This window comes from Cervus elaphus, chromosome 29 (assembly GCF_910594005.1).
Source record: "Cervus elaphus chromosome 29, mCerEla1.1, whole genome shotgun sequence".
In the NCBI taxonomy this organism is placed as follows: domain Eukaryota; kingdom Metazoa; phylum Chordata; class Mammalia; order Artiodactyla; family Cervidae; genus Cervus; species Cervus elaphus.
This window is the reverse complement of record NC_057843.1, coordinates 39,656,848-39,676,258: the sequence shown is the minus strand read 5'-3', so window position 1 is coordinate 39,676,258 and position 19,411 is coordinate 39,656,848. Positions and strand designations below refer to the sequence as shown.

The 19,411-nt window shown below is 36.1% G+C and overlaps 1 protein-coding gene across 7 annotated transcripts in view; it reads right to left on the bottom strand.

Moving 5' to 3' along the window:
• Positions 1-19,411, bottom strand: part of RFX3 (regulatory factor X3) — a 311,370-nt gene that overhangs the window by 182,929 nt on the left and 109,030 nt on the right. For all 7 annotated transcript variants that reach the window (XM_043890994.1, XM_043890996.1, XM_043890995.1 and 4 more), the window contains one exon: positions 1,876-2,000. In XM_043890994.1, coding sequence (XP_043746929.1) covers positions 1,876-2,000 — 125 coding nt within the window. The remainder of the gene's footprint in view (positions 1-1,875; positions 2,001-19,411) is intronic.

Genomic DNA, 19,411 nt, shown 5'->3' with positions numbered 1-19,411 from the left:
GGAAAGTAAATGAGTTTTACAAAAAAGAAAACTAATCACAGCTCACTAGATAGATCTGAATAGTTTTTATATGTCACGAGAATATAAACATTGATTAATGATCTATCAAAATTATAGCATAATTATTAGGTTGAAAAGCATGAAACTGCTGTTTTTGTAGATCAAAAATTGCACATAGTTCAACCTAGTATATCAGGAGCCTTTGGGATGGAAAAAATCTGTGTGTGTGCACACAGGCATATGTTAAGGACTAGAAAGAAGAGTGTGATACAAAAATGTTTAAAACTAAAAAATCAAGAAACAGTAAAATAAACACTGCTTGCTGCTGAGAAGAAATAGAGCGAGGGTGAGGACTGCTTTTTTTTAAATAACAAACTTGCTGAACTATTTTGACCTGTAGCAAACATCTAATAACACTAAATTTAATTTTTTAAAAATGTTTCTTGAAAAGGAAGGAAGGAAAACAGGAAGAAAAGGGAAAGGAGAACGAGAGAAAGAAAAGACAGTCCAGGAGTGAAGGCCAGGTGCACTTATCACAGACACGTCAAGTTCTCAAGGGGGCACCTTCTGGAGAAAATAGCAGGCTCTCCACTGCACTACCATTAGAGATGGGCACGCTCAAGGTCATTCTTCTTCTATGCAGGAGACAAACAACAAACCACAGTGAGTGTAACTGCTCCATATGTGCTTAATATTGGTAGGTTGTTGAATTATCTTCTTAAAATTATATATAACATTGCTCCAATAGTTCTCTACCTGCTCTTTGGATGATACAGCATAAGCTACTCTCTTCTGAATCATGTTCAGAGCCTTGAAATTGGTGATGACATCAATGACACCACAGTGTCATATAGAATAAAGAGAAGAGTGTTCTAAGATTAAGTACAAAAGAAATAATTGTGACGGATGTCTTCATTTAGACTGAGAGTCCAAGACCCTTCTCCATGATTCTGGCACACCCCCTGCCCATCCCACTTCTATCTCCTGAGAAGAACATAACCTTGAGTCCTTCTGTCTATAATTTAAGAAAAGTTACCCTCTACCCAAAGACTTATTTATATTGCAATTTCAAAAGCACATTTGCTAAAGATTTTCTTTGATACTGAGAAATTACAGGAAAATGATCTTTCTCACATATTTTCTCACCATTCTTTAGAAGAAATGACAGGCCAATGTATTCACAATCCAAAGGAAAACTATTAACTGGCACAGAATAGCATTATTTTGTCAGTAGCTTTCCAAAACAAGCTCAGTGTCCCAAGTATGAATAAGCCTTGTAGTAGTAGTAAACATGTGATGATGAATTCATTCTCAATTTTTTAAGTGGCATGACTCAGATTTTCAGACCTTTAAGATAATTTAATTTTCATTAAACAGTATCAGTCACCATAACGCCCAGGCACCTTCCGAAACATCACAAAGGCAAAATCCCTTCCTGTAGGATACAAACATCCTCTCCTTTATCAAATACTACCATGAGCCAATTATATAAAAATATGAGTGCCGACATGTCAATAAGAAAGAATTAGGAAGATGTGATAAAGAATAAGGAGGTGTGAAGAGGAGGAGAAAACCCAGTTAGGGTGGTCAAGTCAGAAACAAATGCTCTCTTTAGGACTTAAGAGGCTCTTTTGGAAGAGGGATTATAGTTTGAGTGTTTATCTTTGTATCCCTACAGCCTATCTCATAAAGAACTTGGCACACCAGAAAATGCTCAAGGAACATTTGCTGACTTTATCTAAGAACTGAATGAGGTCTATTTTGGCACCCACTGTGCCAAAAAGTATTATCCGAATCGTTTCTTCAACACAGATATGTTAGAGGGGCAGCACAAGGAGATGCACGGCATCTTCTCTGGAAACAGCAGCTCCTTACCTGCTGTTGGACTGGTACTTGCTGTACCACCTGTGTAGGCACTGCTGCTTGACTAGCCACAGATGTCTGCAAAGTCACTGTCGAACCTGTATCCGACCCGGTCTCTGATGTCTGCATGATGGTCTCTGAAATTTATCAAAACAGAAAGAAAGTTTAAAATGCTCTTCTTATATGACTAGACGCATCACATTGTTCTTAACATCCTACACTGAGACTAACTTTCTACTCCCAGAATATCTCTACCTCCACCCAACATGCTCTCTTGATATTCCATGCATGGTTATAATCAAGTTGACCACTTTTAAAATCAATATAGGAAACTGCTAATCTACATTTAAAAAATCTCCATGAGTACCTCTTATTTTGAGGCTATAAAGGTTGAACTTCAATGAGGTCTCATCTGTTATAAACTGTTTCAAGCACACCATAAACTAGTCATATTGTAAATTATGTGAAGACTTAATTCTCATAACACAAACCCTAACTGGATGCAAATGTCATAAGTTGTACTTTCTCAACACTTTTTATAAACTATAGCATGTCACTGGAAGTGTATAATTTAGCATAAATTATTTCTAAGGTCCATCTTTCAAACTCAATATTCACGGACTTTTAAAAATTAATGTGTATATAAAAACCAATTGATATATCCTAAATTTAGCCACAGGATCAAGCTCACAGATTTTCTTGCCTGTGGGATGATCTGGCATTAAAATTAAAGTTAAATTATATTCTTACACAAAAATAGCCAAACAACAATAACGTTGAATATTTTCAAAGATAGGGAGGATCGCTATTATCTAGTGAGATTTGCAAACAAAGACACAAAATTTTACCATCTCTCATTCACAACTCAACATGGCATATTTTTCAGTTCTCATGTGCCTACCTTACTAAATCAGAATTAAACTTTACAGTGTACATTCAACAAGTATGGTTTCTTAGGCCCTGATATTCCCCTTTGTTACTTATACAGTCAATAGAAAAAATATTAATTTCTTTGCTATTGAGCAGGGACTAGAAATCTAATTTTCTTTCCTAAGGGAAAAAACAATATTTAATTGGTAGCTTAAGAAAAACACTGCATTATGGTTTAAATCCATGAACAGTATGATGAACATTAATTTTCCCAAAGAAAATTCTGAAAGAGTATTCAGTTGTTTCAGTAGAAAATTAACCCCTCTCAGCATCTTTTGTCACAGCATGACCTCTTCCAATTTTTTGCCAAACCTTTTCTCTCATCTCATTCAATTTCAGAAACGGACCTCTGACGATATCTAAACTTTTTTCATAAAAGAGAAGACTAAAGCCCAGAAAGGTTAAGAGACCTGCTCAAGGTGACAGGGAGTAGAAAAAGGACTAGGCCTTTTCACTTCAAATCTCTCCTTAGTTTTCTTTCTAGACCTTGATACCGGTATAACTTTCGGTGATTGACTATTCTTATTCCATTGTTAGTCAAACCCCTAAAGGAGAACAATAAACCTTAGTGCATACAAAAAGATATAGCAGTAAAGCTAACACTGGCAGAGTATTTAACATATGCTATGTTCTCTTCTAAATGCTTTACATGTTAATTCATAAAAAACTCCACATGACAACCCAGTGTGGTTGGTATGAGTATAATCTCCATTTACAGATGAGGAACCTATGCCCACAGAGTGAAGGTGGAGAGGGGCTACAGAAGGAAAATGATGGCAGCTGTAGCTACCATTCCATTTATTTGGGCCAGCTAATGTTCAGCTCAGTGAAAACTGTGAATGGGAAAGCAAGACTGTAGCTGCCAGTTTCTCCAATTTCCAAAAGAAGACTTTTTTATGTGAACTAGCTAAAGATGGTGGCTAATTAATAAAAAAAAGGTAAAACTGATCTCCAAACACACACACAGCCTTTTTTTTCCACTAGTATTAAGACCACGAATATGCCTGACAATATTTGAGAATGACAGTATTCACTACATAAAACTCTTGCCTAATTAAGATTACTTGGGGATTAGTGGTTCTCAAAATTGGGAGAGGGGATACACAAATTCAGAACTCTATCTGTACCTCTTTCTTCTTTATTCCATTGTAGAGAGAAAAAATACCCTCCCCCAAAAGAAAGCACATGCCAATTTCCTTCAATTCATTACCCACTTTTGGGCAATTGATGCCACTTGCAGCATAGCAGGGCTATTAGTGACAGCGAGGTGCCACCTTTCTGCAGGGAATGAGAAATGAACCAGATGTTAGATATCATCTTCAGTGAGTTTTTCTTAGCTTCTCTTCCCAACTCCAAGAGAGGCCTTGGTCAATTTAGTACACAAATGAGGAACACAGAGTTGCCAGTTATGTTTTTGTGTTTAAGCTATTCAATCAAGGGTTGGATGAGATTCTTACAGTGAAGTCACTCAAAGTAAAACCCTCTCCTGTTCACCCCAGCCTTGGCTAGGAACTTCACTGAGGCTCTTTTGTGTATCCAGGGGTCTGTACTGAAGATCACCCTACACACTCTTTTTTGGTATATGACTCATAATTTGACAACTACTGTTTTAGACAAATATACGTTAAGACTATAAATAATGAAGATCTTTAAAAAATTAAATGTACTTTTAAAGTAATTCCTCAGTAAATCACCTGAGAGAGCTTATCAGAAGATAAAAGGCACGGATTTGAAAACTGGGTGCCTATGGACCATATTAGACTCCATAGATAGGCTTTGGCACAGAGTATCTACAAATTAAAATTTTTAACTGTCAGTCTTTAAAATCAGAAAATTGTGTTAAAAGCCAAATTTCTCAATTCTCTTGAAAAATCTGAATATCTAGAAAAGGTAAGCCCATATTATGTGTTTTATACTCAAATTATTTATATGGCAATACATATGCTTGGCCTTTATAGGCATTTGAGGCATAAAAGAAACACCCAAGCTTTGACTACTTTACTAATAGAAATGTTTAACTTATAGATGATTGGAACTAAAATCTTTATCATTTAACCTCATCTCTGGGTCAGCTGAGGCCCAGAGATGTTAAGTTGCTGAGCAGAGATCAAATAGCCGTGGGAAGTAAGAAAAGAGGGTATGGACATAACACTAAAGCTCATGCATTAAACTACTAAACAAACTGGAAGTCCTGAGTTTCACAATTGACACTGAATAAACCAGAAGTGAAGGGAATTAAAAAAAAGCAAATTGGTCAACTTTTAGAATGAGAAAGAAGGAAAAAGATTCCAACTATTTAATAGGAGCAACCTTTACAGAATAGAATGGGGAAAATAAGATAGAGAGAAAATGATGGCCTACATACCTTAAAGTTAGAGACTCATGGAGAAATTTCCATCCAGCTTCTGGCTCTAGTACATACCACATCAAAACCAGCACAGAAAGACCAATCCAGAACATTTAATACCTTCGCAGAATATCTACTGTTCACTCCCAAACTACGGCTCATCATCTAATCTCTTTGGCTCCTGAATTATAGGGTCATGACAACTGATGAGAACTTAGTCTCTCAGTTTGATCTCTACCCTTTCTTAATAGACACAATTTAACTATCCTCTGATTTCATTTTCTTCCTCAGTTTTGCAGAAGAGGTTTTCTCCACCAAAGCCTCAGGCCTTGAAAGGATCTTAGTCACATCCCTCCCAGAGACTGATTCAAAAAGTCATAACAAAAAAAAAAAAAGTCACAATCCCATAGTTAGGTCTCTCATTAACTAGCCTTTTCCAGGTGCCACACAATATGCTAACAGCTTGAAATACATCTTCTCATTTAAAACTCAAAAGACCCCCATAATGGTAATGCTATTATTTCCACTTTAAAAATGAGAAAACTGAGGCACAAATTGATTAAAAACTTACTGAAAGTCACACAGTTGGTATGAGTAAGTGTCTAAATTCAAATCCAGATTTGCTTTACTCTAAAGCCCATGATGTTACCATATACCACACATATGCCATAATGTACATTACTGAAATACTTTGCAAAATCACAATGAAAGGCTTCCAAATGAAAAGCTAGAGATAACTGGTCTGAACAGAAAATCTTTGGGATTCTCAATCTATCCTATTTGATCTATACTTCTAATAATAGTGAGACATCTCTTCTCTCTCCGACATCGAGCGCAGGAAGTATTCTCTCTCTTTCTACCAAAACATAATAAAACCCAAGTGAGCTATCAGGGAAGCCTCAGAGCCCATTTGGTAAAGAATCTGCCTGCAATGCAGGAGACCCAGGATCGGGACGATCCCCTGGAGAAGGGATAGGCTACCCACTCCAGTATTCTTGGGCGTCCCTTGTAGCTCAGTTGGTAAAGAATCTGCCTGCAATGCAGGAGACCTGGGTTCTTCCCCTGGGTTGGGAAGATCCCCTGGAGAAGGGAAAGGCTACCCACTACAATATTCTGGTCTAGAGAATTCCATGGACTGTATAGTCCATGGGGTCGCAAAGAGTCAGACACAACTAAGCGACCTTCACTTTCACTTTCAATAAAACCCAACTAGTGTTTTTCCAGAGGCATTTTAACTGATTAATTCTGAAGACCTGATTTAATAGCAAATCAATTTGAAAGTTAAAGCATGCTGAGAAATGTAAGCTTCCCGCCAAATTTTCCTAAACAGATCATTTAAACCCACTGACACATGTAGAGTATTTTGGTAGCTTTCCAACATTACGTGAAAGCACAGACCATCACATCAGGGTAGTGCCTTAGCATGCTTCATTTGTAGGTTTTGTTTTAGATCCAGTATAAAGGACTGTGTGTACATCTGAGGTGTTCTCATTCATCTAATGGTGGTTTCTGATGTTTTGTTTATGTTTGGGAGTAATTTGGTTAGTTTAGTTTCTTCATAGCCCCCTTTCAAGTGATATTTGTTTATCAGCCACAAATGCTGTCACATTAATCCATTCTGATAAGCTAAATAAACCCCTGCAGCTTGTCCATGATGCAGTCCATATGTAAATAAGTTGTATATTATTGCAGGAGAGAAATGCACAATTTCAATCTAGTCATCCTTGCCTAATGTGGCTGTCAGGTGTGTCAAGAGCAACAGATGCTTGTTTGACAAAGGACCTTTTTATTCTGGCTAATTAAGCAGTTGGACACACCCGCCTGTTAACGGTTTTTGCTTTGTATGGCCAGCTCTGGCTGAATCATGCGAATCTACAGCTAAATAGGCCACATTTTGAAAGAAGGCTAATTAACCCTTGGAAAAAGGAAAAGAATATTGCAAAAACCCAGCTGCTGAATGCAGCAAGATTACCATTCTGCAACCTGATGGGCAAAACCTAGGCAAAGCAAATGTGTTTGGAACAAACACACATTATTGCAAGTTTCAAGGCATTCAAGTGTTCTTTGTGAAACTTCCTGAAGATTATTTAATACACTCAAATTCACAGCTGGATTTCTTTCACCACACACAATGTACATGCCAGATTAAATGGTTTAATAGTCTGACCTAATCAATTACTTATCAAACAGAACTATATAACTGGGCTAGCTTAAAAGTACATAGTATCATCTAATTTTTATTGGGTTTTTTCATCCTGAAAAATTTGCTTTCCAAAAAAAAAGCAAAGTCTGCAAAGTTTGGTCCCAGTATACTGACTGTATTGTCGTTACACACTAAGGAATGTAACAAGTTTTAATTCAGTTCAGTTCAAAATAAAAACCTGTAATTTGAATACAACAGAGAATTATCTTCCTTTATCCTTAGTATAGAAAGGCAAAAGATGGTAATTCCAATTTCTTTTTGAACCAAATTAACCAATATTATTATGATAGTCACTTATTGGTATAGTAAAAATAAGTCACACCTAAAATGTGACATTAAAGAATAAATTACTTAGAAACCTGGTTCAACATAAGACCATAGGAATGTTATTTACAGAAAAAAAAAGTCATAATTTAAAATTATGACTTTTATAATACAGAATAAGGAATTTAATATCAGTGCGCTTTCATGGAGAAACATCTGAAATCACAACAAAAGTTTTTCAGAATGAGGTTATTACTAATACTCTGATTAAGCATCAGTATTCTTGAATAAATGTTAGAAAATAAATAAGAGCATATATAACACCCATAGCATTGAAAACCTCTACTTATTAGTATTAGACAACTGAGTCATGTTTTTTTTTTTTAAATAGTTGATACATACTTTCCTGAACATAAAACCAGTATGAAATATACATTTCTGACTATTCTGAAGTAGATGATGAAAATATTAAGATCATTTCAATTCTTTAGAAAAAAACTAAGAATAGTAAGCAACTTTCAAAGTTGACAATATAATGAAAAATAATGAGGTATATTAGAAATTATATATATGGTTAAAATAATGTGTTTTGTTTTTTTTTTTTTTGAAACTGACAAAACTATATTGGGCTGAATAATTTACCTACAAATGTAAAACACTATGACTTGGCTTTTTTTTTTTCACTTCACTAGCACAAATGAAAGCAAACTGGTTAAGATACAAACTAACAGCTCTTTTTACTTGAAATATACCTCTGTGAAAAGTTTACTCATTGTAAAAAACACACAGGGCTTTATCAAATCAATAAATCAAGTAACTAAAGAGATGTAAAACAAAAATTTCTATTTTTCTATATTATAAAAGCTCTGCTTTTTTAGATTTGATGCTACAATCCTCCTGACTGTGTACATTTAATCTTTTGTACTAAATTGATCTGTAGAAAAATGATGGAATGATAATAGTGTAGACTGCTTGGCAGTCATCTTCCTGTGATAACTGATGACAGAGATTAATGTTGGCAATGATTAATCAGCACACTGTTAACATATACAAGTTGCCTGGGTAACTTTTTTCACTTTTCAAACAAAAGTTTTCTCTTTGATTCAGAAATAGATTATGAAATAGATTATGTTCTTTGGAGAAGACAAATCAAATTAAATAACTTTACCATTTTTTATCTTAATGGACTAAATTAAAAATGAAACAACCTATTAACACATTACTGAAACCAAACTGCTGAAATGATGTAAGAATTTTGTTATTTGTTTCTAGTTATCAAAAGAGACTATTTATCAGTCACAGAGGTAATTCCTGGGAAAAGAGAACTACGTGCTTGTCCGGTCTACTGCTGGGGCCATCCTGCCTGGCATTTTCTCGAACTCACTTTGACAAATTAAAAGGCAAATCAGTCTTACCTAGGTGACATATGCTAAAAAAAAAAAAAAAAAAAAAAAAAAATGGGAGCACTCAGATAACAGCTAAAAGAAAAGAAAACCAATGAACAAAAATTTCTGAATATCCTATACTTTTTCTTACTAGAAGAAGAGTCTGAGAACAAAATGATGCAACATACAGAAAGATTCTTACCAAAATCTATGAGACAAACCTATAAATGTTTCTTACAATTGGTCAATTCAATCCTGACAGGGACTAGAACCTAATAAACAGAGTATTTCATGATGACAGCACTTAGAATTAAAAAAACAAAGAGCATTTTATCATAAATCAATCATTTTCATTACTAGAGACAGTAATAAGCATAGCTAACATATGTTGAGCATTTCCTATGTGATAGATGCTTTGCATCTTTGCATACATTGAATCTTAATTTCAAGCATGAAGTAGATATTCTCATTTTATAGGAGAGAAAAGTAAGGCTTAGAATTCTGTAATTTGCTGACAGTCACAGAACCATTAAGAGATAAAGCAAGATTCAAGTTCAGGTCTGCCTCATTCCAATAATGGCACCCTGACACTGGATCCCAGGCAGCGACATAAACAGCAAGACAGGTGAGGCTATTTTAGTGTAATCATCAAGATAAAGTAGTCTATGGAGACTTTGGGTGCTAAGAAAGAATTGTAAATTTGAACAAATGTATGCAAATATCACATGAACTGTAAATATGTACTATGCCTAGTATTTGATCACTATGTAATCAAAGCTATGTTTATGACATAAAAAAGCATATCATGGGTTAAAGGAGATACACACTAACCTTGTGTTCAGAAAATATTTTATAGATGAAAGAGGAAATAATATGAGATTTGTTTCCTTTTAAGAATTTAAATTTCTCTTAAAAAAAAAAAACAGTCAAATGGGCCCATTTAGGCCAGTATCTATATATAATAATATACACAAATACAAAGATGTTCACTCAAGTATTATTTATGACAGTCAATAATAACTGAAATGTCTGTAATGGGGGAAATTGTTCTATTCTATATGCCTATAATGGAACATTATATAAATCTACAAAAGTCAGCATGGAAAGATGTTCATAATATTTAAGCATAAGAAGCAGGATGCCAAATAATATGCAGCCCATGGTATAATTTTATTCACAGATATAAAATAGCATGGTTTGGTAAAATTCTTGACATCAGTGTAATTCCTAAGGACTCCTGAAATACAAGCTTTCCCAAACCAATGATCTTAACTTTGGGTGGCCTCAAGCTAACCATAGGCTTGCTGGTCAAAAGCAACATGAGATCCAGAGAGTCATCCTACCCTGCAGCCATCCCCAAAAGCCAGTTTTGTATTCTGTAAAACAGCCCTTATAATCCCCAAAATACCTGTATTGTATGTGATCCATTCAGTTAGTAAAAGCTCTGTCTGCCTTCCTACTAAGTGGCTCAAAATTCCCAAAGTGCTCTAAAAACCAACATTTTCAATATTTCTAGTGGAACAGGCTACATGCAAAACAATGAAATCAGATAATTCTTTGACACCACACACCAAAATAAGCTCAAAATGGATTAAAGACCTAAATGTGAGACTATACACTATAAAATTCCTAGAGGAAAATACAAGCAGAACACTCTGACATAAATTGCAGCAGTATCTTTTTTGACCAATCTCCCAGGATAATGTAAATAAAAACAAAAAAATACAAATGGGACTAACTTAAACTCAAACTTTTGCACAGCAAAGGAAACAATAAACAAGATGAAAAGACAACCCACAGATGGGGAGAAAATATTTGCAAATGATGTGGCCTACAAGGGATTAGTATCCAAAATTTATAAACAGCTCATGATGGTTAACAGCATCAAAACAAACAACTCAATCAACAAATGGGCAGAAGACTTAAATAGGTACTTCCCCAAAGAAGACATACAGATGGCCAAGAGGCACATAAAAAGATGTTCAACATCACTAATTATTAGAGAAATGAAAAACAAAACTACAATGAGCTATCACCTCACACTAGCCAGAATGGCTATCATCAAAAAATCCACAAAGAATAAATGCTGGAGAGAGTGTGAAGAGAAAGGAAGCCTTCTACACTGTTGGTGGGAATGTAAATTGGTACAGCTACTATGGAGAACAGTACGGAGGTCCCGTAAAGAACTGAAAATAAGAGCCACCATACAACCCTGCAGTCTCACTTCTGGGTACACACCCAGAGAAAAACGTGACCTGAAAGGATACACACACCCCAATGTTCACTGGGGTGTGTGTAATAGCCAAGACATGAAAGCAACCTAAATGTGCACCAACAGAGGAACAGATAAAGATGTGGTACATATATTCAATGGACTACTACTCAGTCCATTGAATATATGTACACATAATTATTTAAAAAGAATCAAATAATGCCATTTGCAGCAACATGAGTAGACTGAGAGACTGTCATACTGAGTGATATGATATCCCTTATATGTAGAAGCTATAAAGAAATGACATAGATGAACTTACTTACAAAACAGAAACAGACACACAGGCTTAAGAGAACGAACTTACGGTTGCCGGTGGGAGGGATGGGTGGAAGGAATAGTTAGGGAGTTTGGGATAGACATATATACTCTGCTATATTTAAAATGGATAACCAACAAGGATCTACTGTATAGCACATGGAATTCTGCTCAATGTGAATTCTGCTCAATTGTTATGTGGCAGCCTGGATGGGAGGAGAGTTTGACGGAGAACTGATACATGTACGTGTATGGCTGAGTCCCCTTGCTGTTCCCCCAAAACTATCACAATTGGCTATGTGCTGTGCTGTGCTTAATCCCTCAGTCATGTCCAACTCTTTGCGACTGCATGGACTGTAGGCTCCTCTGTCCCTAGCTCCTCTAGCTCCTCTAGCTCCCGACAGGCTCCTCTGTCCATGAGGATTCTCTAGGCAAGAATATTGGAGTGGGCTGCCATGCCCTTCTCCAGGGGATCTTCCCAACCCAGGAATCAAACTGGGGTCTCCTGCATGGCAGGCAGATTCTTTATCAGTTGAGCCACCAGGGAAGCCCAATCAGCTATACCCCAATACAAAATAAAAAGTTAAAAAAATTATCTGGAGATTGTATCTATAGGTCCATTCATTGCTAGTTCCATGAACTTGGTCATTTTTCTGCTGAAAGAAGGAAATCAATGGTAATACACATTCCCAAATGTCAAATATGATCCCTTCCTTATGACACTGCCTAGTACTTCTTGTCCAATCCAGAATAAAGACATGAATTTCAATTCTGTTTCCATGTACTGAAATTCATAAAAGCAGTGGTGCCTTTTCCATAGATCTCAAACTGAGAAGAGGATACAGGTGGGGAATTTAGGTGTTTAGTGTCTCTTTTAAAACAAGCCTAGTGACATCTGGTTTCTTCTTCCTATATATCCTAAACTTTATAAAAAAGTTTTATTTTTTTCCCTATACTCAGTAGTGGGGTTTTATCCACACACATGAAATTATTCACCCAGTCTTAGGATTTGTGTTAATAAACAAGGATATGCTTGCCAGCTAGGGCTCCTAAATAAATGGTCTTACTTTAGACGCTGCTAAGTCGCTTCAGTCGTGTCCGACTCTGTGCGACCCCATAGACGTCAGCGCACCAGGCTCCCCCGGTCCCTGGGATTCTCCAGGCAAGAACACTGGAGTGGGTTGCCATTTCCTTCTCTAATAAGTGAAAGTGAAAAGTGAAAGTGAAGTCGCTTAGTCATGTCCGACTCTTAGCGACCCCATGGACTGCAGCCTAGCAGGCTCCTCCGTCCACGGGATTTTCCAGGCAAGAGTACTGGAGTGGGGTGTCATTGCCTTCTCCGTACTTTAGATGGGATGAGAGCAAAAAGAGAGGAAACACTGGCTTAAAAGGTAGCATTACTTAAAGAACCACAAAAGAAAACAAACAGGTAATGCTGTCTCCAAACAGGATTTCCTTTGGATTTTACAGGGAGTGAAGTAAAACACGAATTCTTAATTTTCTTCACACCAAGAAAGGCTTCAATAACAACTTCTTTTGGATTCTCTTTCCCACACAAGAAATTTTTCTATTTTTTTCTACCTCTTATTTCTTTTTATAAAAGTAAAGAATAGAGCCTTTTGCAGTTCCTAACTATTGCAATGACAGGCTCAAAGAGATCAACACATCTAAAAGGGGATATAATACTGTATAATAACATTGCTAATAATGGAAATAATATACCCCACTAAATGTATAATATCTGAAAAGAACTGAGTTCTCATTACTGCCATTTTTTGGCGAATGTAGTGAACATGGGAGAGAGGGTAGACTTAAATAAATCTGTATATTCATACATACATAAATTCTGGAAATAACTGCTCTGAAACATAATACTATTAATCAAGTGAAATAGTTACACTGACTTTCATTATAAAATGCATATATATACACACTCGGAAAAAAAGGCTTGGATAAAAGATGAAAATTAAAACAGATCGAAGATTCTACCCAACTCTGTACATCCTCAAACTTAACCAGAAAATATTACTTCTAAAAATGAATAATACTTGAAATAAGTCAATAATACTGAACTAAAGACACTTCCTTCAGAGCTTCTTTTTTGGAATTGGTGATGCACTCCTTCCAATTCACTCTAAAGCATTTTCATGGCTTCAAAAGCAAGAGTTCCTTCTAAAGTGGATTACCTTAGGCCTTAGGCTATCTCATAAATCTACGGTTAACACCCCTTAACTGGGAATATTATTATGCTTCAAATCACCTGTAAATTTTCCATTATTAAAAACTATTGTCGTTATGTAATGTTTTATATAAGTGTGAAATTTTACATGATGCGTTTTATTTCTACCCTCCCTCCCCCTCTCACACTTTGGTGATCTTCCCAGGGGACTGAAACAGAACTCTTCCTTTAACCCTTAAAATACCTTGAACAGTGACTGTTCTATCACTTCTTTTATCACCAAACTTTTCTCTCTCAATTCCCAAATCTAATCAATTACTGAGGCCATTGATTCTGCTTCTTAGTCTCTCAAAATTTACTCACATATCTTCATCTCTCCAGCTCCAGAGTGGAGGCCCCTCCCTGCAATAGGTTCCCAGTGCCCTTAGGATGAATAGCAAAGCCCTCAGCAAGGGTTTGGAAGACTCTTTATTTATTTATTTTTATTAGTTGGAGGCTAATTACTTCACAACATTTCGGTGGGTTTTGTCATACATTGATATGAATCAGCCATAGAGTTACACGTATTCCCCATCCCGATCCCCCCTCCCACCTCCCTCTCCACCCGATTCCTCTGGGTCTTCCCAGTGCACCAGGCCCGAGTACTTGTCTCATGCATCCCACCTGGGCTGGTGATCTGTTTCACCATAGATAATATACATGCTGAATATAGCTCTCACCTATCATCTCCAGAGAGTACTAGATACAAGCCAGCCACATGGAACTACTCTCAGCTCCCTGATCCCAGGGCTTTTGCACAGGAAGTTCCCTTTGACTCAAACAAATTTGCCTTTCCACCTCTTCACTTTATCTTTGAGATCTCAGAATACCTTCCACTTCCCCCAGGCACTCTCCCAAACCCCACCACTATTCCCTCTCCCTGACCCCTCTGCTTCCAAATAAGTCTGGATCTGGTATTTGAGTGTTCCTATAGCATCTTACTTTTACTCAGCTAGCAGCAATATTTGTTGCAGTTTAACTGTCTCTCCAGATTATAAAAACCATGAGCACATGGACTATGCTTATCTTTTTCACCTACAAATATGCAACACTGCCTAATACAGAGAGGATCTTCAATTTGCTGAATGAGCAGATGAATCTACAAGGAGGATGAGTTTAAGACCCTGCAGAAACAGTACTATTAGAGTACACTGCATCAGGTGCACTTAATATTTAAAAATTGTGAAAAGGTATAGTTTTCTACTAGAGACATTTACAACCAAGTTATTTATTAAGAATGTTTTCTCTTAATTTTCTAATGTGACTTCACTTTCAATTCCCATTATGGCAGAATTTTACAACTCCCATATTCTAATATTTGTATGCTTTAACAGATTTTGCATATAGTTTTTTTTCAATAAAGAAACAAGATAAGGATTAAATAAACTCAAATGAGCAAATTAAGTTTGCAACTATTGCTCTGAATCTCCTGACACATCATTTACTATTTTAATAAGTACACCTGATTCAATGAATTGTGGTTTAAGAACCAATGCTCTAATCACATCATCTTAGAAAAAGTAGCCTGGTATGCCTCCTTTGTTTTCAAAAGACAGAAGCACTCAGAGATCTTTAATTTTCATAGCTGAAATGCTAAGAATAAGTAATTAGCGTAAGAGTAATTATTCTAGCTTCATCACTAATTAACCATTTGAAATTTATTTGAGCTTGGCAACATTCAACTGACATTCTTCTATGTTCTCTTAACAATCATTGAAACTTCACACACAAAAAAAGGTATTTCAAGAAGCCTCTAGTTATAAATTAGTTAACACATTTATGTAAGGATTTTACATGCATTATTTAATCCAGAAATCCTGTGAGGTAGGTACTATTATTATCCCACTTTATGGATGAGAAAACTTAGGCCCAAAGCTTAAATAATTCTATAATCTCCAAGGGCACATAGCTAGAAATGGACAGAGTGAGGACACAAATATACCATACCATCTATTAGGTACCAGAAGCGAAAACTTTCATTTTTTTTACCCTAGCAATATGCTGTATTGGGCTTATAATACAATGAATTAAACATTGTACAGACCAACTACTATGTAGTCCTGTATAAACAGTAGTCTTTTTTATATTTTTAATCTTCTACAACAGAAATGGACATGCTCTAATTTTTCACTAATCCTCTGTTGTGGTAGCCATGGCGCATGTGCATGCATGCACACATGGATACACACACACACACACACACATAATGGATATTTAGCATCAACAGTTATGCTGGACATATAGTAAGTACACAATGCACACGCAAATACACACAGAGGCAGACCTTTCAGATGGTTCCAACTTTGGCTATAGACAAGGGTGAGGAAAAAACACTCTAATTCTAAAGGCAGTAGTACTGTTCCTCACAGCTTCACTGTCCCCCACTCCTGACAGAGACGGTGATGGGTGTATGACAACAAGGAGACTACTCTGTCAAAACTCAACTTGCTAGATAAGAATCACTGGTGACAAATCGACCAATTCACTCAACATTCGTTTAACCATTTACTCTATGACACAGTTTGCACTGAATAAAACAGTTTTAAAGGGCCTTTGAAGATTTCTTTGACCCTTATATTGCTGAGTTCAAGATTTTAACTTATCTGAAATTTTGCTACAAGTCAGCACACTATAGGTTACCTATAACTATATTCTGGAATTTCACCATTTTCTGAGACAATGACTTTTGAAAATGAATATTTATTTTAAATTAAAGGAATGTGCATGTCTTGAATGTCATGGGGTTTATAAATGAGAACGGGGAAGGTGTATTTCTTTTAATACATTTTTCACCCATTAAATGCATTCTATACTTATCCTAATTTAAATTTGTTAACCACCAGAAATAGATAAATATAATGCTTTGGTTTTAAGCAACAGAAAGGTATTCCATATATAAAGTATCAATGATAAATTTGGCATTCAATTGGGTATATATATTCAACAAATATACTGATAAATATTTGTTGAAAAATGTCTGTGGTGAAACTGTTGTGGAAAAATTAAAACCAAATTAAAACTAATTAATGTGTGTGCTTAGTCACTCAGTCATGTCCGACTCCTTGCAATCCCATGGACTATAGCCTGCCAGGCTCCTCTGTCCATGGGGATTCTTCAGGAAAGAATACTGGAGTGGGTTGCCATGCTCCTCCAGGGGATCTTCCCCACTCAGGAATCGAACCCAGGTCTCCCACATTGCAGGCGGATTCTTTACCATCTGAGCCACCAGGGAAGCCCATGAATACTGGAGTGGGGAGCCTATCCCTTCTCCAGGGGATCTTCCCAATCCAGGAATCGAACCAGGGTCTCCTGCATTGGAGGCAGATTCTGTACTAGCTGAGCTACCAGGGAAGCCTAATTAATACTTCCCACCAAAATTTCAAAAGCTTTTGTGACTATTTAGTGCAGTGCAATTTGTGATAAATTTTATATGTAGTTAATACAAACATATTCAGGCAGCTGATGATTTGGAAAACTGATTCTTAGCTAACTAATAAATCTGAGTACTTGGAGAACTTAACAAAATTGCCACTCAATGAATTTCATGTTTCAGCAAACTGCTCTTAGAAGAAATATCCATTCAGTAAATTGATCACTCAGTAAGAAAAAAAAAAAAAAAGCCTGGAGAAGAGAGTATATAATAGATTTTCAGATAAATGCTCTACTTCTCAAAATCACAGCATTTAAGGCTAAAAAGTATCCAGAAGGTCATCTGGTTCAGGTCCCCATTTCACACGGAATCTGAGACCAATAAACCAAATGGATCCATTAGTTAGTAGCAGAGTTGGCATTAGAACTCAGAATTCCCAATTCCCAGTCATTAGCTCTTTCTAACAAACTATGGTGCATAAGAGAAGAAAGAAGGAATGCACTCAAAAAGAAGTAGGAAGGCCTATCAAAAGCTCAAACTGCTTCTTACACAATGAAAGAAATACACATAACATGGAGAATGAAACCCTAAAATAGTGAGTCTCTTAGACATTTTCAAGTTTCTTTCTCACATAAATGATTAAGGTATTCTTTGAAGATGTTTAAACAAGATTTCAAGTATGGCAAACGTGTGTGTGTATGGAGATGCTAACTAAAATGGCTCACTGGATTTTATATTCTGTAGAGATTTTGAATCCTCTTGCAAAATTGTCTTTTGTGTCTTCATGTGTCTATTCCTCATATACATGAAGCATCTAAGTGACCTAGGTTCAGTATTTTATTATTACATGGAATATCAGAGTGTTTCAGGTTCAACTTTCATTATTACATTATCTCTGTCTATAGCCTATAGCACACAAACTGACGGTGTATAGACTGAAATAAAGAAACCAAAAAGGCTAATTTCTAGTTTTCCAGGAAGAAGGGGGAGAAGCAAAATTCAACACCATGATAACTGCCACCAAAATAAACAAGGAACAAATTCTGAATTTTCACTTGCAGCAAATAAGTGTAATTTTGGGGTGTGAGACGGAAACCTTTCAAATGTAATGGTTTGTGTAACAGCTTTTACAAGGTGTACTTTTCACTGTCAAACAGCATGAAATGCTCATAAGGGTAATCAGTTTTAGATGGCAGGTTTACAAGCTTTCCACAACTTGCACTATTTATTCATGTTAAAATGTTATGCAATTACTTCTTTTACATATTAAGATCACGCCTCCTTTTAAATTTTTAAAAATTATTTTGTACAAATGTAACTCCCAAACCAACCATATTGCACAACTTCTTTATGTACGTGATGCATACTGTTGGATTTTATTGCCTCATAAGTCATCTACAACTAATTTACATAGTTCTGTAGTAGTTCTATTATATTGTTGTTCTCTAATATTGAAGGACATTAAAGCCAGGTGAAAGCAAACACCTACCAACATAACTACTCAAAACTTGTATTTTCTATGTCACCTTTCTTAAGAAGGTAATATAAATGATTTATCTTGTTGTACCAAAACATGCATATATTATATTCAAAACCAGATACAAATATGGGCTGATTACTTCTCATGATTCTGCGGGTTCCGTTTTTACATAAACCAGATTTACAAGGGCTTCTCCTGCCAATGTAGGAGATTCAAGAGACATGAGTTTGATCCCTGGGTTGGGAAGATCATCTAGAGTAGGAAATGGCAACCCGTTCCAGTATTTTTGCCTGGAAAATTCCATGGGCAGAGGAGCCTGGCAGGCTACAGTCCATGGGGCTGCAAGGAGCTGGACACAACTGAGCCCAGATTTACAAGGGTGGTTTTTTTTTTTTTTTTCTCAGAGCAAATGAAAGGTTGTTTACAATGAAAATTCTCTTTGTTCACAAGGTTTATTCAACATTGACTGATACATTCTGTTTCATTAAGACAACAGAATTTTTTTTAGTGTAGGCTAATGAATCAATCATTCTTCCTCCCCGAGTCCCTTTCTCTTTCTTTTCCCCTTCTCTTTTACTCATCCTGCTCCACTTTGCCAAATACAAGCACCTAGATAGGACCATATTTAACTAGTAGCCACACAACAGCTCCTCCAAATTGCTCTAAGTACATAGGCTGAGTCAGCAATGTAGCTTAATTATGTCAATCATTTTTTCTTTAAAATTGTTCTCATACATTTTAACAACTAATTTTGACATTTTGAGGTTTGGTAGAGTCACACCATTTCAATCACTATAGACATCAAAAATAATAGCTAAACT